Source organism: Xenopus laevis, chromosome 1L (assembly GCF_017654675.1).
Source record: "Xenopus laevis strain J_2021 chromosome 1L, Xenopus_laevis_v10.1, whole genome shotgun sequence".
In the NCBI taxonomy this organism is placed as follows: domain Eukaryota; kingdom Metazoa; phylum Chordata; class Amphibia; order Anura; family Pipidae; genus Xenopus; species Xenopus laevis.
The window spans coordinates 147182355-147207804 of NC_054371.1; the positions used below are offsets into that span (position 1 = coordinate 147182355).

Sequence of the window (25450 nt, forward strand, 5' to 3'; positions counted from 1 at the left end):
GTGCTGCAAGCGCTAGTAACTTACATAAGCACATGGCCATGTTTTTAGATCAATATTGTGTTTAAACTGCAGAATATAATAAAAATGCATGTTTAGAGTATATTACAGACTTTCTATTACACAGTTTGAAACAAATCCCAGCCAATATGCACATCTTACTCTGCAAAATAATGAGGCTTGTTCTGAGGGGAGTGTACAGGGTTTCATTTATATGCAAAGTTAAAAGGGGTTATTTACCTTAACTGAACTTATCATATGATCTAGAGTGCGCTATTCTGACACTATTTGTGTGTTTGTGGTTTTTCCGTTATTTAGCTTTTTGTTCATCAACTTTCCAGTTTGGAATTGTAGCACCAAGCAGCCAGTCAGTTGTAAGAGACTGGAGATTAAGGGAAGGGGCTAAATAAAAAGATAAGTAATAACCGTAACAATATAAATAAAATTTGAGCCTCACAGAGCAATAGCTTTTTTTGGCTGTCAGGGTAAATGACCACCATTTGAAAGCTGGAAAGAGTCAGAAGAAGAAGGCACATAATTAAAAACTATACAAAATAAAGCATGAAGACTAATTGGAAAGTTGCTAAGAACTGGTCATTCCATAACATAACTTAAAGGTGAACTACCCCTTGTATAGGTATATAAATATGGCCCAAATTATTTAGACAAATCTCTTAAATTTTTTTCAAATTTTCTTTTCTATTAAACCAATGCAGGAACTTATCTTGTACTGCAGTACTGTGGATCACCCACAAAGGAATACAGTCCATGATGCAGCCCTATGGAGAGAAAGGGAAAGCAATTGAAATTATTGGCTAGATTCATATGAATCTATATGTTAGAGCATTGTCAGTATTTAGGAAGTCCCCTTCTCAGAATTTACCCACTTGCAAATAGAAAACATAGATTTACCAGAACTGCATGTGCAAAGCAGCCAAAGGTCTCATCGCCAATGGTAACACAATTTAATGACTGCCTAACAAAGTCAATTGGACATTTAGTTATGGCATTTGTCCTTGCATTTCTTGTCATTGGAGTGGAAACACCATAAGGTGTGATTGCCTGTTGGAGGAATAGAAACATTTTAAGTACCTTGATTTAAATTCCACAAAACTAGTACCAACATCATTAAGAAATTGTCTTTATTCCATGCTCTATGTCATTTATTTCTGCTTCCAGGGCCAGAATAAGGGTGAAAAAGTGGGGGGATGGGCATGTACCTCTTCAGTCTCCCTACATCTGTTCCGGGCCTGTTATGTTTTGACTAGCCGAGGATGAGTAGAGTATAACTGTGCTTTATTAGCAGGCTCTCATGCAGCCATTACACAACAGTAACTTTCACTTTTAAGCTGTCAGGAAGTATGCACAGTATAACAGCATTACCAGTCCCTTTACGCTTCCACACAGCCAGGCACTCCATAAGTCAGCTAAAATTTCAAGTAATTGATTCAGTAGAAGAACCAAGAAGGGGTGGGAATAGATTGCTTTTGCTCAAGAAGCTTGAGATGATGTGGATCCATAAATTAGACACCATTTGGCCCTGGGGCCTAAATAGAGAGTATACGCCTTCCATGTTAGGTAGAAGTATGTATCCTGTATTTAATATGAGATTGTGATTGTATACTAGAAAATTAAATTTTTTTCCCCTTTTTTCAAGGTTACTGATAACAGACACTGACATCATTTCCAGGCATATCATTATGTATCTCAGGTATGTGCTGAGTGCGGTATGCGGAATGGATATTGAGTGCGCCTCAGGTGATAAATATTATGCTGTTCAAATATACTATGTATTTTCTGCAAAACCTATTGGGGAACAATGTTATTTTCTTACAATATATTGGGGTATATTTTGCAAAATTAGCTGAAAAGCATTTAATATGTGACTTTTTATGTAAAGCAACAACCTTTTTCTCCTTTTTCTCCTTTTTCTCCTTTTATCAAAGATTTTCCACAAGTTTTTTCAAGAGTTCACTATTATAAAATTTTATTGCAATTGGTCTTTTATTTTTATTTTTTTCAACTTTTATTCACAGTACTCTTTATTCACTGAATATATTAAGTGTACACATAGGGGCCCATTCACCATGCTCGAGTGAAGGATTCAAAGTAAAAAAACTTCGAATTTCAAACAGATTTTTGGGCTACTTCGACCATCGAATGGGCTACTTCAATCTTCGACTTCGAATTGAAGGATTAGAACTAAAAATCGTTCAACTATTCGACCATTCGATAGTCTAAGTACTGTCTCTTTAAGAAAAAACTTCGACCCCCTAGTTCGCCACCTAAAAGCTACCGAACTCAATGTTAGCCTATGGGGAAGGTCACCATTTTTTGGTCGAAGGATAATCTTTCGATCGTTGGATTAAAATCCTTCAAATCGTTCGATCGAACTATTAGCGCAAAAATCCTTCGACTTCGAAGTCGAAGGATTTTAATTCCCAGTCGAATATCGAGGGTTAATTAACCCTTGATATTCGACCCTAGGTAAATCTGCCCCATAGTGATGGTGAGCACTAGACAAACGAGAGACATTTTATGGACTTCGCTGAGATGGACTGATTTTTATAACTTTGACCATCATGGGTTAAATAGATAACACTGATGATGTCACAGGAAGATGGAGTGGTCTTTTTTTCCACCCCCCCCATCCTTTATATATGGATGTGGGAACTGTAACACTAGGCTTGATAAAGGGCCCGGGTGGCCCGAAACGTTGCCCTGTTTGAAATGTTTTGATACAATAAATTTCATGTTGGTTCAAATCTACGGTGTGCTGCTGATAACTGCTTTGACAGGAAGTATGCACAGTATAAGTCTGGGCACAGTGACATCTACAGGCCATTTGTATAAACACCACAGGGCCCTCAATCCCACCCCTGCTAAAGATAGTAACCTCACGCTCTAGTGCCTTTGCTTGACATGCACGTGCAGGTTCATTCGTCATGGGCACACAAGATGGGGGCTTGGCCCAGGTCTGCCTGCTTCCCTCAAGGCCTTAACTTGATGTCTTTTTCATTTTTCTCTGGTTCATGATCCTCCTTGTGGAGACAATATTTGTTGAAATGCTGTCCTTATCCAAGATGAACCTCCAATGGTTCAAATTATGTGTTTTTTAAGTGTCATTTAAATTAGAATATTAGTAATATTATTGGTTTTAGCAATTTATTAACAGACTATTTGAGAGCCCTGTCAAATTAAAAAAAACAACAGTAAATATCTTTCTATTGTTAACATCTTTCTGGACCTTAACTGCCACCTTTTTGCTATCTATATCATGCACCTGAATTTTGTTTTGTCTGATGATAGCACAGACCTACTCCTGCTTTTTTCTCCTCAACAATCTGCCCTTACCTTTGTATCTCATTCTTTCCAGACCAGGTCACACTCTTTATATTTCCTAGTTTATTCTCTTCCCTCAGAACAATAAGGAAGTTGAGTCACTGAAATATTTCGGCTGCAGAAAACTCCACAGTAGGGTTATTAGGTCCATTAATAGTATAGATCCTCTTTTCCACCAAGGACTGAGTTTATTGGCCCATGTGTGGGCTTCCCTGATCGAAAGTCAGCCAGATGTCGATCGGGCAGTGTAAAAAATCCTGTTGGATTGCCGCCACATCTATTCGTTAATGCGGTCCTGCTATCCGCCCCTCCATATGGCCTCCATTCTGATCCGATCGTTGGGCCCTAGGGATCAGCCTATCACCCAAATCCATGTGGGCATATCGGGGAGAGATCTGCTTGTTTGGCGACATCGCCAAACAAGCAGATCTCCCTGTGTATGGCCACCTTTAGATGGAATAAGAATCACTCTGCATACTAGGGTTATTTCATACTCTAGAGTGCTACAGCATGCCTCCAATAGTCTCCTACAGCAGATTGGACATCCCTGATGTACATGCATTTTTTTTATTGTGACAGACATATGTTATATAAGAATCATCTCTTCTCTATCAAACCGTTGCATTGAAACCCATAACCCATTGCTGACATATTTCCAAAATGTTATTGTACCTGTATGATGATTCCTTTAGATTTATACTCTGCTTGAAGTGCTTTAGAGAAGGTCGTTACAAAAGCCTATTACAAAAGAAAAGATGCAGTTAAATGCAAAACAGTGGTGCACAGCTTATTATACTGAGTAGGAATGCACTGGATCCAAAATTCTTCTGAATAGCAATTGTTTGTTCGATTTAGATGCAGATGGATTCTAACAACTTGGCCAAATTACATCTGATTTTCCTCCAGCTCATTTTTTTTTCAAGGAAGCTGAATTTTTAATCATTGGAGTAACAACTGTTGAGGACTTAAATCTGAGTAAGAACTTGGACCCTGTTTAGAATATTTTATGTAAAGAAAATGTTTTGAGCCGGGGCGTAACTACAGAGGAAGCAGACCCTGCGGCTGCAGGGGGACCCAGGAGGTATAGGGTCCTCACGAGGCCCTAATTAATTAGTAATTTTAATATATATTGGTAAAACAGGACAACCTTTGGAGAGTTTGGGGGCCCCTCAAATTATTTCGTTGTGTGGCCCGGTAACATCTAGTTATGCCACTGATTTGAGCCACCTGCAGTATGCTGAGTTTACCACCAATGCGATGAGAAATTATCAGTCACAAAGTTATCAGTCACAATTACAGAAAATAATGATATTCTTTTAATGGTTTATACACAGAACTAAGCAAAGTCTTTTCTATCTAAATTAAGTTTCCTCTTGTCATCAACTTGTGCTTTTAATCTTTTTGGTGTTTGCATGGAATTGTTATAGAATTGACTAAAATAACAGTAATAACTTATGGTTTGTTTACTAAAAGTAGCAAATAAAAGCTTACTTTGGAAGCGGAATAAACAGCATACAGTGGACAAGGGAAGCGCCCAACTGCAGATGAGATGTTCAGAATAAGCCCCATTTTTCTAAAACAAAATAAATATACAGATCAGCCAAAAGCTCATTTATAGAAATGGTGAATAAGTGGAAAAATGCAATCCCTCATGTCAAAGAAGTGGATAAGTGCAATTTGTGTGGACAATTTATGTGGCATTATTGCTTAGATACGCTGAAACTGAAAGTTCACCTTATAAACTGGCCAGTATCAGAGTTACAGATGTTTCACATCTTCAATTTCCACAATCAAGGCATTTACCAGAAATAGTTTTTGTATGATGATGTTACAGACAGCTGTGTCCTATTTTATACAATTTAGCATTAACAGGCCTAATATGTAGTTGCTATTCAATATTTTTATGTAGTAACTGGGCCTTTTAGAGCATCAACCCGTGGGGCAAATTTACTAACCAGCTAAAATTCCCCGGCGACGCAGCCATCGCAACACTTCGCCAGGCATAAATTCGCGAGGACAAGGCTAATTTACTAAAATTTGAAGGGGCAGATTTACTAAAGGGCAAAGTGACTAACACTGACGAAACTTCGCCAGCATTACGTCTTTCAGGTACTTTGCCGATTTACTAACGGACGCAAGCGTAACTTCGTAGACAGACGCTAGCGATCATTCACACTCTATCACCAGTCGAATTTTCGCCCTGGCGAATGGACCTTACTGCGCCAATTCACCAAGATGCAGATTTTACTGAACGTTACCTCTTTGCCATACTTGCCTCCGCCAGCTCAGACCAGACAAAGTGCATTGGAGTGCATACGTGTCCCAAAAAACGCTGGCGTTTTTCCTTTTTTCAGAGTGATAGCCTGCAAAAGTCCTTAAATTTTCTTTTGGATAACCGGGTTCCCCCATACATTTTCTAACATATGGAACACAGATTATACAGTGGGCTCATGTGTAGGGCATTATAACAACTATTTTCTTCATTTTCTTTATTAAGGTTCCCTGTTATGTAATGTATTTACGTCCATGCAACTTTATAATTTCCCACTGTACGCAAATTAGCCAACGCTATCGCATCTTCAGTTTGATTGCCGAAGTAACACTAATGAAACTTCTACAGCGTTCAGTGCCCTGGACGCAACTTTGCATTTTAGTAAATTAGCGATGTCCTATAGAATTTACGCCTGGCAAAGTGTTGCAATGGCTCTGAAGCGGTCGCTGGCGAATTTTCGCCGGTTAGTAAATTTGAAGTTTGCATCAAGGGCGCAGAACTATGGCGAAGTTTTGCTAGCATTACTTAGGCAACCAAACCGAAGATGCCCTAGCGTTCGCTAATTTGCATACAACGGGAAATTATAAAGTTGCATGGACGTATATGGAAGAAAAAGACTCCAGCGTTTTTGGGACTTAGAAAACTTTTCCACTACAAATTGAGGAACATCTATGCACTCCAATGCACTTAGCCTGGTCTGAGCTGGCGAAGGCAAGTCTTGCGAAAGAGGTAACATTCCATAAAATCCGCATCTTAGTGAATTTGCGGAGTAACGTCCATTCGCCAGAGCAAAAATTCACCTGCCGATAGAGCGTGAATAATCGCAAGCGTCTGTCTCTTTCGCTAGTGAAGTTATGCCTGCGCCCATTAGTAAATTGGCAAAGTGCCTAAAAGACAAAACACTGGCGAAGTTTCGCCAGTGTTAGTCATTTCACCCTTTAATAAATCTGCCCCATGGAGCGTTCCAGCTCAGCAGACGGGCAGAAAAACGCTGCAAGATGCTCCTTCATTCACTTGAATTGTGAATGCCTTGCATGGTGCACTGCAGGCCAGGGGATTTTCTGAATAATAATTGAAGAAAATACAATTCAAGTGAATGGAATGGCAATATGGATCATTTTGCATGACAAAACTACATGAACCACCCTGTATGTAAGTGGCCTTTTTAGTTACAGCTCAGTTTATACAAATGTCTATGTCCAAATTTCTGCCCCCTCCCAATGTTAGTGGCTCAAGAATACCCAATAGAACTTTGATACAAAGGACAATTACAGAGCACCATACAGTCAAATTGAGTAATTATACTTAGGGGAATGAGAGGAGGCTGCATATATAAGAACACAGAAATGATTGTGCCACCATGCCTAAGAATTACATTTAACTTCTTCTGTGTATCAGTGTGGTCACAAAATCAATAAGCAATGCCCTGTGAGAACAGAGAAAACGCACTGTTCTTTTTAGTAAAACCTTCCAAATGAAGTGGATATTATTTAAATAATGTACCTTTTTTCCATTTGCTGTAATATAATTCTTGTCATCTAAAGAAATAAAAAAAAGTATGTTAATAAGAGATAAAATACTTTTTTTTTTGGATGTCAAAGAAACAACTAACATAACAACTTAATGCATATTTTTTTAATATGGGATTACAAACTACGAGGTCTTGCTGACACAAGTGGCCTATCAGGAACATTCCAGATGCCTCAATATGATCTTGTTATTGGTGTCTGATTTATTACAAAAGTATTCAAACAAATTCTTTGCAGATTCAGAGAATAGTTTATATATGCTGTGTGTGTGTTACAGAACTCGTGTTCTCTTTTCAGTTGAATAAATCTAAGCAGAATCTGCCATTGGAAGCACATTTCCCATTCAAATTCAACTGTCAAAAGACCAGTATGTTGTATTCACTGCTGTCCTGCTTCAGTATTTATCCATTTTCTACTAGACTGAATATTGAAATTTATTTTATTTTTTATTTGCTAAATGTATCCATGTTTATTTCTCTTGGCTCTTTATAGCTTGTGTTTTTTTAGACACTACATACATACCTTTATAGTAGAAGTGATATTGCAGTTAACTACATTCTGTTAAGAAAAAAAAAGGAACATTAATTGAGACAAGAGAGTTCCAAAATTTCAATAACCATGATTACATTATGTATTTACTAAGTAGGGCACTAAAGTGGCTGTTGCTCACTAAATTTCATAATTGCTACTACTCACCCAGAGTTGCTTCTTCTATGAGAAGAGCAATGGGTAGTTGTGGACACCTAAAAACACACCTAGTCCTAGTATTTTAGCCCTAAGGCTGGCATAATTTGATATAAACAACTACAGGTATGGGAATCCATTATTCATTAACCTAGTATCCAGAAAGCTCAGAATTACAGGAAAACCATCTCCCATAGACTCTATTTAATCAAATAATTCACATTTCTAAACATTATTTCATTTTCCCAATAATAATAATAAAACAGTATGTTTCATTTGATTCAAAGTAAGATATAATTGACTGTTATTGGAGGCAACACAAAGCGCGAGGATTCAAATTGAAATACAGATCCCGTATCTGAAAAACCTCAGGTCCGAGCAATCTGAATAATCAGTCCCATACCTGTACTTGTAGGATGAGACAGTATCAAGTAAAAAACAGGAAACGCACCCCCTCTTCTTCCTTAATGCTTTCTCAGAACAAAGTCTTCACAAAGGTAGACTCTCACCAATAATATTCAAATTTATGATCTACAAGGTAGTCCACATCAAGTCTGAGTGCCACCTGGTTAATTTCAGATATGCCAGCATACAGCCACTCCTCATTGCTAACATCCTAATCTGGCTCATATTGATATACTGCTATGACAAAATTCACTATGTTTAGCTGGAAAGCTTCAAATGGAAATTATAGTATGTATATATATATATATATATATATATATATATATATATATATATATATATATAACAAATTATAGTATGAACATACTATAGTATAGTATGTTCATCTCTGAACTTCACAGTAGAACCCCAATTTTATGTTTGCCTTGTACTAAAAAGCTGCATTAATTCTGGGAAAATATAAAACATGGGTGCATACAATTGGGATTCTACTGTACTTCTGTTTGCTCAATCGCTTTAAAAAGAGTTTAAAGAAAAGTAGCTCAAATGATAAACGTTTCTCTTCTCATTAATGAGATCACAGCTTGTATTGATCTACCTTGTCATTATCAGGTCCAGAGAGAAACCGGCATGGGTCAGGATTATGTAACATTCCAACATTGTTAACTAAAAAGAAAAACAAGGGCACAAAGTTCTAAAAAGCAATCCAAGTAAATAATATTAACCAGTTAGGAGCATCTACTGTAGCCTAATACTTTACCATGGGAACTGAAACATGCAGTAATGTTTATTTTTTATCATCAGTTTTCCTATTGTGATCTAGTGCCACTTTTACTAGGTCCTTAGCCTGTGTGTTCTATGCAACGTACCACACAGAATTTTGTGGAATTCCAGAGGACCACCATATCCTCCATCAGCACACATACAACTGCAAACAATGCGATTCTATTTTGCTAGTAGGGAACATGGCATGAATAGTCACATAAGTGACTGCTTTTGGTTAAATATTTTTAAATAGATTTCGGTCAGGTGCTGAAATTTAAAGAAGGATAAGTATACGGAACGCATTTTAGGACATGCTGCAGCGAAATACTTCTCCTTCGTGCAATGTCCTATGTCTTTGGAATGGCGCATCGGTTGCTTTTACCGTCAGTCATCGTTGAAATCTGCAATCGCACCTCCGTCCTCTACCCTCCCTTCTCAACCTTCAGTCTTACCAACTCCGCCATCAGCCCTCCATCCTCCACCCTCAATCCTCCATCCTCCACCCTCAATCCTCTTCCTTCCGCCCTCAGTCCTCTTCCTTTTAGTCCTCGTCCCTCCGCCCTCCCTGCTCAGTACTCCCCCGCAGATCTCTCTTTTCAGCCGACAGTCTTATTCATAACTTTCTGAAGTGGTGAGCGAGGGTGGAGGGCTGAGGGGGAAGACTGAGGGCGCAGTTCGTATGACGGCTGAGAATGAAGGGTAGAGGACGCAGGTGCGATTGCAGATTTGGACGATGACTGACGGTAAAAGCAACAGATGCACCATTCCGAAAACATAGGACATCGCATGAAGGAGATGTATTTCGCAGCAGGATGTCCTAAAATGCGTTCCGTATAAGTACCCCCCTATTTGTTATTTTAAAAAGCTCTCCTTGCTAAAGAGAGTAGTGAGTGCTATAGTTGAACAGCAGCCCGAGGGACAATGTATTGGGTGATATGTAATAATGTGTAGTTATAAATCATTCTGTCTGTGAAGTGTAGCTATATAGCTCTCTGCTGTATTGTTAGCTATCTTTTGGTAATGTCTGTAATGGGACCAAGGTGGGACTGTTGGCTACAACTGGTTTAAATGCATATTATATGGATATAGAAGTACCACCAGCTTTCACCTATAATTCACTACCAGAGGAGTCACAATATATAAATGTTCTTTTAGTGAACCAAATAAAGTACTGTTTTTTAAAGGGCATTAACGTCAGCATGGAAACATAATTTTGCAGTGCAGTTTTGGGCTCCAATCCTTAAAGGGATTCTGTGGCAGGAAGCATTTTTTTTTCAAAGCACATCAGTTAAAGGAGAACTAATCTCTAAAAAAGGATTTTAGCTAAAAATGCCATATTTTAGATTTCTAGCCTATTTCTTTAGTTAAGCTTTAGTTCTCTTTTAATAGGGTTGCTGCAGCAGACTTCAGTACTGAAATCCATTTTTCAAAAGAACAAACTGATTTTTTTATTTCTGAAATCTGACATGAGGCTAGACATGTTAGTTTCATGTGACTTGTGCTCTAATAAACTTCAGACACTCTTTACTGTTACACTGCAAGTTGGAGGGATGTCATCCACCTCCGTTTCCCCCAGCTGCCCATCAGCAGAACAATTGTAATCTAACAAGATAACAGCTCACTGACACATGATAACAGTTCCCTCCCTGGTAGATATGAGAAGCACGCGCTAGTAAAAATCCAAGTCCCACCAAGACTCCTTCATTTACATTGAGTAGAAGAAGCAATAGCCTGTTCGAAAGCAGTTTCATCATTAAGTGCTGTCTTTTTCAGAAAGCACATGACCAGGCAAAATTATTTGCAGTGTTAACTGTGTAATTTAGAAATAAAACCAATGACAGAATCTCTTTAAGAAGGATATAAATGAGCTGGGGAGAGTGCAGAGATGTGCAGCTAAACTGGTAAAAGGGATGGAGGATTTAAACTATGAAGGTAGTCATGAGTGGGGTTGTTTTCTCTGGAGAAAAGACGGTTGCGAGGGGGCATTATTGCTAGACTAAAGGAAAAGAACTTTCATTTTAAGCAGCGTTGATGGTTCTTCACAGTGAGGACAGTGAGGTTGTGGAATGCACTGCCGGGTGATCTTGTGATGGCTGATTTTATTAATGGTGATTTCTCAAACAAGCATAATATCTAAGGAGATATAGATATATAGATATATAGATCTATAGATCTATAGATCTATAGATCTATAGATCTATACATATATATATATATATATGCACTGGGGGTTTGGTCTATTAGACTTTGGTCTTTTCCATCAACTTAACTATGTATTGTAGCAGATACTTTCTTACAGAGATATATCTCTATATGTAGGAATAGTATTTTGACAGGGGGGCATACCTGCTTGTAAGACCGCCAGATCCAATATTTTGTACTGAAACATGCTTTTTTTCCTGCACCTAAAATAATTATTTTCTGCTAGCCGAAACAACCATTAGTTTGATAGCAGGTACTCAATGAGAAACTCTCGAAACAGGTGTGTAAAAATCCAAGTAGAAATGTATTTATGCACAAAAAGGTATCCTTGTGTGTTTTATTATATATTAACACTGAGTCATAGACTTACATGCATTCCCAAGTACTTGATATGGGTATTGAACTAGGGACCCCATAAATAAAAGGACTGGGGCATAGGGGTGGAACCTTTCCTTCCAAATTATATCACCTATTATTGTGTTATTAAAGTGCAACACATTCTCATGATTTATAATCTCCACTTAAACAGCCTCCCTAGTTACACAAGGAGATGTTAGCAACTTTCTGTGCTTTGTTATTAAATTTATTTTCTACAAACCTGGCATTAGTATCTGTATACAGACTTAGTATGTTAAAACAGGTTGCTCTTGGTTCATGGCTTTGCCCCCTTTTTCCCCTTCATGACTTTTGTGTGGACACCTATGGAACTGTGCTGCATTAAAAGGGGATGTTCATATTTAGATACAAATACTTGATATTAAAAATTATATAGGTAGTTAAATGTGTACAATCAATTTCAACAACATTTAAACTGCTACCTACAGTAAATTAAGAGAGTTTAATATCTATGTTTTATGAGGATGCCAATACAGTGAATAGCTCAATTCCTTCTGCAAAGCAGGAAAGATATCGCTCGATTTCTACAGAAAAGCAGGTTGCATGCCAGTTTGGTTTCATTATAGCCCTTTGCCTGACATATAGAAATCAGCCAACCAAGTGAAAGTGAAGAGGTATCATGGGTGCTGGTGAAATGCTTAGAAGTTCCTGAACTACCGGCTTCAGGAATGGAAAACAGTGAGTGTGACCGTGTCCTAAGAAGGTTTAAGGGGTAACCCCTCTGTGATTATGTAATGGAGCCACCTGTAACTGGTAGACTCCCACCACAGTGAAGGTGGTTAGGTAGGAATTTGCTTTTTGCCTGAAAACCCTAAAAAAGGTCAGACTTCTGGGCTAAACCCAACACAGACCACAATAACTTCAAATTGGGATAGGTGCCTCACCCATTCCCATTTTTGCAGCATTGGGGTATAACAAATCTCAAAAAATTTGAGTTTTGCCCCAAAAGGCACGACCAAAAAAATTTGAGATTTAATAAATAACTCCCTTGTAAAGAAGGCTACTTTTATTAAGGTGAACTACCCATTGAAGTCAGGTGTTTCAGAATATATATATATATTACTAATGTAATTAAATTTTCTCTATTCATAAGTAGATGTTTTACAACACTAGGGGGCAGGTTTACTAAGGGTCGAATTGAAAATTTAAATTTTCAAATTATTTCGACTAGTGAATTATCCAAACTTTTTTTAAAAATTTTTAAAAAACTCCAAATTGATTTTCGAGATTTATCAAACTCTGGCCCTTTCAGAATTTTAATTTGACTATTCACCAGCTAAAAACGGCTGAATTCATGTATAAGTCAATAGGAGAGGTCCAGAGACCTTCCTGTAGCCTTCCTGACATTTGAGTTTTTTTCAGAGAAAAAACTCGATTCGAGTTTGGTCGAATTAGATTCGAATTCGAGTTTTCAGGTTGATAAACTTAATCAAGTTTTACATATTCATTTTTTTAATAAATAACCCCCAATCGAATTTCTAGGAAAATCGAATTTATTAAAGTTTAAAAAAAACTCACATGAATCCGAAATTCGACCCTTGATAAATCTGCCTCTAGATGAATACCCTACTTTGTATCATATATAGAATGTAAATAACTTCTTACCTAGAATTCCTATCTTCAAACCTTTCAGACTTTCTTCAATATGTTCATATATATTGTCTTTTGTGAAATCAGCCTGAATAATCTTGACATTTTTTCCAGTAGACTGTTCTGTTGATAAATATAAACAAAAAATATATAAAAATGTAATATATCATTTTTTTTTACTGGAAATTCACCATATACCCTTGTTCTTGTAAGAAAGGAAAAGTAATACAGTATTTTCTGCTGACTTCTCAGTTCACTGACTTTACACATACCTTTTTTGTTTTAACGATATTGATACTGTTACTATGAAATCAGAGAACAGTAAAATATAGTGGACCAGAGAACATGAACCAGTCAATACTCCCCAGGACATGAGCACTATGTAAAAGATACGTGAGTAGAAATACAATTCAATTTATTTACTATTTTTAATATACAGTAAATAAACCAGACTTTATTTATGTATATGATGCAAACAGTGTCCATGGAACCCCATTCTATTAGCAATTGTATTAATGTGAATCCTTAGCTCTGTAAACAAATGAAAAGTGTTTTTACCACCCTTCAACAACACCGTTCTTGTGTCTAAACTACTGGGGTTCAGCTAACTGAGAAAGGGCTGGCATCTACCCCTATACTAATACAATAATGACACTGCAAACAAAATGGAAATATACCAATATCCAGAGCAACTGCCTGCATTTTCTCGAGTGTTCGGCTGATCATTACAATATTCATCCCATGATTTGCAAGCTACAAAAGAAATAGTATTTTGGTTGGAGCATGACACATAGATAAACATAATTCTCAATTAACTTAATCTTTCTTTTAGTGTAATTTCAATACAATAACCAATAATTATTGGCATTGCTAAAATGAGAAATGTTGTTTATATATTTGTATATAAAATATATATTTTAGCGGACTTCATTATTGTACTACCAATCATTATTTGTGAAATTAGTCACTTAGGGGCTGATTCACTAAGCTCGAGTGAAGGATTCGAATGAAAAATACTTCGAATTTCGAAGTATTTTTTGGGTACTTCGACCATCGAATTGGTTAAATTCGTTCGAATTCGAACGAAATCGAACGAATCGAACGAAAAATCGTTCGACTATTCGACCATTCGATAGTCGAAGTACTTCCCCTTTAAAAAAAACTTCGACCCCCTACTTCGGCAGCTAAAAGCTACCGAAGTCAATGTTAGCCTATGGGGAAGGTCCCCATAGGCTTGCCTGTGATTTTTTGATCGAAGGATTTTCCTTCGATCGTTGGATTAAAATCCTTCGAATCGTTCGATTCGAAGGATTTAATCGTTCGATCGAACGGAAAATCCTTCGATCGATCAATCGCAGGATTAGCGCTAAATCCTTCGACTTCGATATTCGAAGTCGAAGGATTTCAATCCGAGGGTCGAATTTCGAAGTATTTTTAACTTCGAAATTCGACCCTTAGTGAATCGGCCCCTTAGGGTCAAAAGCTGCAAAATCATTGTGTTCCTCTTTATAGCTTTATATTATATTCGTGCAAAAGAATCCTGTTTTCTGAGCTTCATTGTTCAATTGACGTCAAATTCTCTCATTGGCAATAAACCAATATAATGCCCAAAATCTACCAGCAGAACTGTGGCCCATCACATGGCCACCTACTGACTTGTGTGCATGTTGATGACTATGGTCTACATGCATGCCGTTCAATTCCAGGTGCAAATCTTAGTGCTTCTGGAACTGAACACAGCACTACATCAGGGATAAATACAGGTATGGAAACTGTTATCCAGAATGCTTGGGACCTGGGGTTTTCCAGATAACAGATCTTTCTGTAATTTGACTCTTCATACCTTAAGGCTAGTAGAAAATCATGTAAACATTAAATAAACCCAATAGACTAGTTTTACTTCCAATAAGGATTAATTATATCTTAGGTGAGATCAAATGCAAGGTACTGTTTTATTATTATTTGGATTATTTGGATAACATGGAGTCTATTGGAGACAGTCTTCCCATAATTCAGAACTTTCTGGATAATGGTTTTCTGGAAAACTGATCCCATACCTGTGCTATGGCATACTCAGAGAAATGGTGATTAGTGCCATTTTTTTGCATATTAAACAATTTTTTGTTCATTAGAACTCTCATAAACATTACATTTGACCATTTAAATGCAATACATTCTTTAATTTCTCTTACCTCAGTTGAATATGCCTTGCCAATACCATCTCCAGCACCAGTGACAACTGAAAAAAATAAATATATTTTTATGGATCATATCTTAATATCTGTGCCACCCCTTTAAAAACATAGATCCAAAAATGTGTGGCTGCTCAATTATTAAGGTCTAAGTGAGGTATGCTGCAAATACTTATTTATTGTCTTGAATACTAGTATAACAACAGTAATTTGTATTCATGCCTCAATAACCTGATTTTTGAATTGAAAGTCACATAACCAAAGCAGGACAGTGGCTGAACCAGGAAAAAAATGCAATGTTGGCAGGGTGAAAACACATACATTTCTTGAAACAAAACTCTATTTATAATATATATATATATATATATATATATATATAGAGATAGATAGATAGATAGATAGATAGATAGATAGAAATATATAGATAGATAGAAATATATAGATAGATAGAAATATATATATAGATAGAAATATATATATAGATAGAAATATATATATAGATAGAAATATATATATAGATAGAAATATATATATAGATAGAAATATATATATAGATAGAAATATATATATATATATATATATATATATATATATATATATATATAGATATATATAGATATATATATATATATATATATATAGATATATATATATATATATATAGATATATATATATATATATATATATATATATATATAGATATATATATATATATATATAGATATATATATATATATAGATATATATATATATATATATATATAGATATATATAGATATATATATATATAGATATATATATATATATATATATATAGAGATATATATATATATAGAGATATATATATATATAGAGATATATATATATATAGAGATATATATATATATAGAGATATATATATATAGAGATATAGATATATAGAGATATAGAGATATAGATATATATATATATATATATATATATATATATATATATATATATATATATATATATATATATATATATATATATATATATATATATATATATATATATATATATAATTCCACTCTTTCAGTGCCTGTAACTTTGATCCTCCCACGTAAATGTGGTGTGGCATATCTTAATAGGCAACCCCCCCAGCATATAGAATCGATGCAGAGTCGGAATTATTGTACTACAGTATGGCTGCACCATAGATATCACATTTGCTGTTAACTGAATACTTGATTACACATGGGAGGCTATTTAACTGTCCAAAAAGCTGCGTCAGGGGGTCATTTCAGGCACTTTTCAGTTGGATGACATAAGCTTGGATGATGAGCATGACTGGCCACCTATATACACATAAAGGTAGATATTTCAATTTTTGTGTTTAAGAAAAAAAAATGATGGGAATAAAAAAATTTGACTGCATCTTTTCTCAATCTCAGTAATATTTAAAAAAAAAAATTCAGACAAAGTGGTATTTGCTGTACGCAAACAATAATCACATTGTTCCATTCATTTTCAATGAGGCTGAAAATCTGGATTATTTTTATAAAGTGAAAAAAATAAAAACCATGAAGTTGTAGAAATCTTTAGAGAAAATTCCCATTGACTTCAACGGAAACTCATCAGTTTTTATGTGCCAAGTTTTCTCACAAAGATTTCCTTTTTTGACAAATCACGAACCATTTATGTTTTCGAAAATATTCTTGAGTATATTCACAATTGCAAATTTTCTCCAAATTTTTTCTTGGAATAGAAATGCATTTTTGAATTTTGATAAATCTGCCCCTTAAATTGCAAGCTCTATGGAAAAGTGACCTTGCTTCTTCCTTTTAACATGTAGCATGTAACCTTTGTAAGCTCGTTCAAGAAAGCTCAGAATTACTGGAAAACAGACTCCATTTTATCGCAAATTTTGGAAAATAAACAGTATTAATAAAACAGTACCTTGTACTTGATCCAAAATGAGATATAATTAATCCTTATTAGAGGCAAAACATTCCTATGTAATGTTTTAATAGTTTTTAGTAGACTTAAGTGTATGAAGATCCAAACTACAGAAAGATCTGTTATATGGAAAACCCCAGGTCCAAAACATTCTGGATAACAGATCCCATACCTGAATTATAAAATGAGGAAAGAAAGTCTGTTGAATAAATCACAAGTAAAGCAAAGAGTACTGAGCCAGACTCTGAGGGGTAGATTTATCAAGTGTCGAATTTCAAAATGGGAGTTTTTTTTGAACTCCCATAACTTTGAAATATGAGTCTTTAAAAAAAAAAATTGACTTCGGGTGAATACGCTGTATTCGAATAGTTCGAATAGAAGTTTTAGGTCGTTCGATCGAAGAAGTATTTGCCCCAGAAAACTTTGATTTTTCAAAGTCCACCAAATGACTCCAATTATGTTCTAGGAGGACCCCATAGGCTAAAACAGCAATTCGGCAGGTTTTAGATGGCGAATGGTCGAAGTTTTAAAAAGACAGTACATGATAAATCTCGATATTCTAATTTTTCTCAAATTCAAATCAAATTTTGGCCTATTCGATAGTCGAAGAACACAAAAATAGTTCAAAATTCTAATTATTTTTCTTAGAATTTTCACTTCGACCCTTGATAAATCTGCCCCTAAGTCTATTTGTTCTGTGTACTCTTTTATTTTGTGTTCATTAAAAAATGTACTTCTATTTTTAAAAATGGCTTTTTACCCAAAAGCCACATAAGGCTTCCTAAACATTTTCCCTTAATACTATCAAATGGCCCTATTTTCATTGTTATTGTCTTTCATTATTTCCTTAGAGTTAATTTTGTTAAAAAAAAAAAAAAAAAGAACATTGGTAAACCATATTTTGGCTTCAACGGCTACTTTGTTTGGCATATTTTGCTAATTAAAACATTGTACTATTCCACGAACAGTAATAAAATAAAATCAGTGAAAACAATTATTTTACAACTTGCAAATGATGAGTTGAGTCTCTTAGGCATAAAATAAAATCGGCATTCTGCGTTTCTCTTTTATCGCCTATTTAGAGAACAAAGTGGCATAAAGACAGCAAGTCTAAAGGGCAACTATGTTAAAATTGTTTCCCACACCAGAGGTGCAGGCTGATCATTTGGGGGAAACAACACTATTTTTCAGCAGAAATGCCACTAGCAAGTGCTATGCTGCCTGCACTAGGAGGGGCTGCCATACACATACCAAGGTGATTAATGGATTATATTGGTATGTATATGGCCAGTCTAAATACATAGGCCTGGAAAAGCAAAGCCCTCCTTTGTATTATTTCCATCCTAAATAGATACATAAATTAGAATAGATACATTTCAATTAGTTAATATTTTCTGCAGTTGAATCAGTTATTCTGTTCCACAACGACAACTGCATAAATCTAACCAATTACAAGAAAAAAAAAAGAATCCTCTGATCCGTGCATTATGCTAAAATAAATGACAGACCTTTTACAGGCTGTCAGCAAACAAAAGAATGAGCCTGTCTAGGAGCAGCAACAGAAATAAACGTTGCCATAAGACTCAATAGAAAGTGTAGTCAGGTGTGTAAGTAGCACAGCTGAAATACATTAGGGTTATGCTATAAAAGGCTCTGTTTGCCCAGGAGCAGTAACCAATCAGCAGGTAGCATTTACTGGTCACCTGTTTAAATGCAAACAGGCTGCTATGGGTTACTTCTCCTGGGCGAACTTAGGGGTAGATTTATTAAGGGTCGAAGTGAAAATTTGAATTCGAATTTTAGAATTCTTTTCAAAACTCTCAAATTTGAATTATCCAAACTTGATTCGAGTTTTAATTTGAATTCAAATTCTAATTTTGAGCTTTATCATACTCTTGCCCTTTAAGATCTCGAATTGACTGTAATAGGATTCTAAAATATTTCCAGTTGAGATCTAATCCTTTAAAAAGTAAAGCTATACTGATTATAAACACTGTATAACACTTTCATAACAAAACACCTAGGGGCAGATTTATCAAGGGTCGAATTTCGAAGTTAAAAATACTTCGAAATTCGACCATCGAAATTGAAATACTTTTTTGGGGTATCCTGCGGTCGAAATAAAATAGTTCAATCGATTTCATCGATCGATTTTACTTCAACTTCCAAAAACTTCGAAAAATGCTCTAGAAGGTCCCCATAGGCTAACATAGCACTTCGGCAGGTTTAATTTGAAGTCGAAGTTTTTTTAAAGAGACAGTACTTCGATTATCGAATGGTCAAATATTTGAACGATTTTACTTCGAAACGAATTCGAAGTTGTAGTATCCTACTCTATGGTCGAAGTATCCAAAAAAATTACTTCGAATTTTTTTACAAATCTGCCCCCTAGTAATATTAAAATTATACTACACTGTATTAGGCATTTAAATATAAAATGTATATGCCTCGTGAAAACATTTGCTTTGGCTTCTGGTTCATTAATGTTCCCTTGGTTAACATTTATAATGTTATATTGAGCTCTTTTGTGCAACAATAACCTACTTTCAGCTTCCCCCCCTCCTTCTCTTTTCATTTCATTATGTACCAAGGGACAGTATCATGCATATGCATGTAAGCTTTCAACCAAATCTACTACTACTATAGACTGTTATTATCCTTAATGTAATAAATGAACACTACAACATTAATTACATTCCCCCACTACATTTATTTTTTTATTGGCAAAGGTCTGCAGTCCTAATGGGCTTTTGCGTTGTATATAGGGAGGACTATAACCATGCTGTGATCTCCTTATTTACCTAAATAATTACAAAGTCTCAATTGGGTCAAAATGTATTTTTCACCCATGCAAGTGAAGCAGGATTTGTATTTAAAAGATACCCGTCACCCAAAACAATTATTCAAAATCCTATTTTATCACATTAGTCAAGCAAAATGAACTTTAATTTCACTGTATAAATGATTTGAATCTTGTTTCCTTCAGTCTGGGAATTCATAATTATAGCAAGCAGGTAGGAGCTATTTTGTGGACACTGTTATTAAGACAAGCCTTGAATCATCTCAGAATCTTGTTTGTGCACCAGAATGGGGGACCGATGTCCATCCCCATGTCCTGGTTACTCAATTAAATGGTAAAGAGAACAGGGAATGTGTGGAGAGCAGTGACATCTAGTAAGTGCTGAATGGAAAGTGAAAATAATTGTCTGCCCCGCCTCTATGCCCATGTCATAGAGGAGGGACAGACAATATTTGATTGACAGCGGAGATTTTTAAATGAGCTTACAACAGCTATGAATGCTTAATAAAAAATAGAAATTGGATTTCATGTTTAATTTGAAAAGGACTTATACAGATGTTTGTGTCTGGGTGACAGGTCCACTTTAAGACTGGTGGAATCAAATTTGCCTGACATTAAAGGGGTTATTAACTAAACCACATTTTTTTCTGGTTGGAGTATTTGGGCAAAAACTCGAAATTTTCATGGGAAAAAAAAAAAACTTTTTTCAAGAAATTTTTTCAAAATGTATTATATCCCGAAGCTGCAAAAAGTCCAAACCTGAAAATTCAGCATCTCAAACCTGCCAAGGTCACGTAGAAGTCAATGGCAGATGACCATTTTACAAATTTAATATATCGTGGTCTGTGCTGAGTTTTGTACAATAATCTGAAAAATTCGGGGTTGTGGTCTGTGCTGGGTTGTTTTATAATCTGAATAATGTGGGTTTTTTGGGCCATAACTCAAAATAATCTAGTGATTCAAATGTTAAATCCAAAAAATTCATACAATTTGGGTTTTTCTAGCTATGTTACTGGGTTTAATAAAAATATCAGATAAATTCGACTTTTAGTAAATAACCCCCTAATTTACCCTAGAAAGTATTACAGCAGATACAGTAGAAAAAAATATATATGTGATCCTTTAGGCCACAATTGCTATTTTCAGACATCTCAAAATGATATCATTTCCCTTAAGACTTGGTCCCCAGCTATCCTGCAATACCAATGCAATACACATCTGTATCATACAGAAGATATACCTATAGCATCCTAGGCAGTCCCTTCAGTGATGGTACTAGACATTCACTCCTTCAAATTCTATCTGTCCCAAAAGAGACAAAAGGGTCAGATGCAATTCAGTGAGAAAAAAAAGTTCTCATGTTTTGTCTTGTGAAAAATCACGGGTGAGATTCAATTCAAGGAGAAAACTTTTCTCCAAATTCAGTTCCAGATTTTTTCCCATTGACGTCAATAGAGGTTTCAAGTGATAAAACCATGAGATACGTTTTTCTGAATTGAATTGCATCCCTGAATTGAATCTGGCCCAATATCTTTGAGAGAGATGAATACAAATAATATACAGTAGAGCCCCCATCTTATCTTTTAAGGGCCAGGAAAACAAAGAATCCGTGAAATGTATTAAAGCAGTCAGAATCCGTGAAGTATTAATGTTATACTATTGCGGGGGATGTGCAAGGCCTCTCTGTCACATGTACAATAAGTAAAGCAATAAGTGAACTGTGCAGGACTGTATGAGCTGCAGACTAATTGGACTTGACTATTTACAGAACTATGGCAAAATATGCATCTGGTTAGTATTTTAAACCTCTTCATTTTACTAATAACCTTCATGGAGGACAAAAAAAAATGTTGGTGTAAAATCCAGGAAAACATTATGTAAGATCAAGTAAAAGCAACTATTGAAAGGCAATATAAAATTGACGGACCACAAAAACTTTTAAAATGTCGGAAAACTTAAAATCAGGGGATGCAAAATTTAGTTTTCACTGCAAACATTTCATGCTAAAGGCAGTAGCCAAGTAGGTGAAGGGTAAAACCATTACACTACTGAAACAATTTAAAAAAAACCATCAAATCCCAAAACAGAAAGAAGGAACTTCTAACTCAAAGTTATTAAAAACTGCACACAAAAAAAAAAACTATGTAAAAAAAACACCATTACATGCAGATAGATCAAACCGTTTTTTACTTTTGTTTCCTCAATGGAAATATTCAAGAGAAACTGACCCCATTATTATGATAGTAGTTTTATTCAAAATGCCCTATTCTGGGACCTGGAGGTCATTTGGAGCACTGAAACCGTGTTGTTCTTTTTTACTGTATCATGCAGCAGCCTGAATTCATAAAGCACTTCTATAGAGAGTCAGGTTAGGTTTTTTCATAATGCAAACATTATTTTGGTAGCAAGATTTTTAATTGGATAAGGTGCATCTCCCATTGCAACCACAAATGCGCTGGACTTATGGGGGGGAATGCTGCATTGTGGGTAAAAAACATGGGGATTGTGTACAAAAATGCATAATGCACTCTGCACTTGTGGTTTGAAAATGACCTGTTATAACAAAGCCTTTTAACTATAAAACCCATTTACAAAACCTACAATTACAGTACACCCTTGTGCCAATGACTATGTCAGACACCCCCCCCCCACACTTTCTCTACATTCCCATTCATTTCTGTTGCACCTTAGGCACATAACTCTTTTCCGTACCCTTAGTTCTGGCCCTGCAATAAATACATTGCTGCCTATGTTTGGCAACACTGTATTCATTAGAGGTGAGATACATGTCTCATTTAGATGCACAGGTTAGGACACAGACCAAAACAGGTCCTGCTTCCCCTGTTGCTGCACTGTGCCCCCAGGGCCAGAACTAGGGGTAGGCAGAAGAGGCATGTGCCTAGGACACAACAGTGGTGGTGGGAGGGGTGCGGCACACATACCTCTTCTGCATACACTCCCCTAGTTTGGACACTGGAGGGTCGGGCAAAATGAACAATTCCCTGCACTTTCTGGGCCCCACATTCATTCACTTTGCACTCGTTATTGCATACACACATGCACTTAGGAGGAGGTGGAAAAGCATACTTATGAGAATGGGTTGCCCAACTTATGAGAATGGGGTGCCCACCTAACTCGTCCTGGTCCTGTTTAGCTGCAGTAGTGCTGGCCAAAAATTTCTAGTTCAGTTATGTTGTACCTATAAAACTGGGATATACACAAAATAATAAAATGTTACTTAATATTGATTTCCACTATTCAATTTCAATGGATTTTGAATGTAATTACAATTAAAAACTGTATTTGTCCCTTTCTGCACTGCTGGTTCTGTCTCTTGAAATATTGTAGCAGAAGTCCACCTTACTTACCAGTGGGCTTTAGCTACATAGTAGAAACCAAAACAAAGAATAGAATGGCACTGATTTCAATAGCAGTTATAATTACAAATATCTTTAAAATCATTAAAAATGTTTCAGTACAGCATGTATTTCAACATACAAAAAACAGATACCATCTTTAAAAGGGAAACAGAAGCAGACCTAGGTTAAGTTTCTTTTTTCAAATTAGTTTACAATGTTAACTGCCTATATAATGGATCTCCATGCCTACATTTTTTTTTTCTTATAGCAGTTTGAGAGTAGAAATTGTGTTTTCTCCCCGTATGAATATTTTACTTGTTTTGGCAAAACACTTCTATAAACCTTTTCCTTTAACACAAGTTTCTTACGCTATAACATTTGAGCATTCTAGCATAACAAAAGGATTATAGGTTTTAAAGAGATAGCAAAAAAAAGCAATAACAAATGTAAGGGTTTGGGTAGCTGGGATCAGTTTTCCTGGGGTAACACAGCCCACAGCACAAGCACCACTCATGAGAGTGTAGTCTCTTTTTTGCAGTTTATTGTCTCTTGCAGCAAAAATAAACAAAACAAAACAAAATAAAATCCTTGCCACTTAATGGGCTTCTAACTAATACAGGTCAGTTTTCCAGGAGAAGGCCTACCGCCTGTCTCCCCAAAACAGAGAACATACAGGAATATACAAAATCCCCAAACCTTTTGGTGATTTCAATCCCTCTCACACAGGCAGCTTTCCTGTGAATTTTCCCCAGCCAGGAACTCTCCACTCTGACTTGAGCTGCCTTTTTTTTTTAATTAACCACCTGAGATACCTCAGGAAAACTCAAAACACCTGGGCTGGACTAGCAGTCCCGGAACCACTCTGTTAGGAATCTGGGACATAAATAAGCTCCGTCCTGGACTTTACCACCATCCTGGACATTCCCAGGTGTCCTAGTAGTGACCTCACCACACAAAATATAGACATTCTTTTTTTGAATGGGAAACGTTAAACATCTACAAAGTACTCATTTACTTTACAAATAACTGAATTGTTTTTAAAAAAAATATTTCATGATTGCAGGGCGAGACATTGAATTTCCTGTACATTACGGGGGTTATTTATCAAAGGTCGAGTTTTTGAGGTTTGTGTGGTTTTTTTCTACCTCGAATAAACTCACAGCTTGAATTGTTTGCTTATTTATGAAAAAAACTGAATGTAAAAAATTACGAAGGCTAAAAACATCTTCAAATGGTTCAAGGGACCTCTGCCATTGACATGACCTTTTGGATTTGGTATTTTTGCAGCTTCGGGGAATAATATGAATAACTTTGAATTTTTTTTATCCCAAAAAAAATTGAGTTTTTACTGAAAAACTAAATTTTTTCAGGAAAAACACAGCTCAACCTTTAATATATAATCCCCTATGTGTGCAGTTCTATGCAATAATACTGACAGATGATGCAATTTCTGCATTTCAAATCTCAGCTATTTGCTTAAGAGATAACAACCGTACAAATATTATGGTTTTTGACACAGAACATTTATGCATGCAGTCACAATTTTACCTGCCCATTCTCCCATTGATTGAAAGAAAGACTGAGGCAAAACTCCCCAAAGGTGTTGAAACAGATACATTAGAAATCCAAAAAACCTGATTGTGATGTAGAGACAAGTAATAAATCCCACTACAAAGAGAAATTGCTCCATGACAAAGAAATCCAGGGATTAGCAAGGTCCGGTCTGTTATTTAGCCTCTCGCTCACTGCAGTTACTTATTGGTGAGTGTATTCCCTAGTTAAGCCAGACAGAGATGTGGGATCACAATTATCCCTAGAGATCATGTCATGGTTTAAAAAAAATCAACAGATACTCCTTTTTCTCTCTCTCTCTCCTCCTTATAATTTACACACAAGTTTTGGGAGCAGACTTTAACTTCTGCATTGCTAAATCAGAATATGCAAGGCACAATGGAGCATTCTAGCAGCACTGACCCAGCAATTATTTTTCACTTCAGGT

The 25450-nt window shown here is 35.9% G+C and overlaps 1 protein-coding gene across 1 annotated transcript; it reads right to left on the minus strand.

Annotated features, from left to right (window-relative positions):
- Positions 1-575: 575 nt before the first annotated feature.
- On the minus strand, positions 576-25207 carry hsd17b3.L (hydroxysteroid (17-beta) dehydrogenase 3 L homeolog). The gene is made up of 11 exons (XM_018259182.2): positions 25000-25207; positions 15375-15421; positions 13860-13935; positions 13198-13305; positions 8828-8895; positions 7663-7698; positions 7115-7149; positions 4831-4912; positions 4012-4077; positions 910-1059; positions 576-776 (listed from the first exon to the last, which is right to left on the minus strand). The coding sequence occupies exons 1-11, from the start codon at positions 25139-25141 to the stop codon at positions 672-674; spliced, it is 915 nt and encodes a 304-aa protein (XP_018114671.1). The 5' UTR covers positions 25142-25207; the 3' UTR covers positions 576-671.
- Positions 25208-25450: the final 243 nt, after the last annotated feature.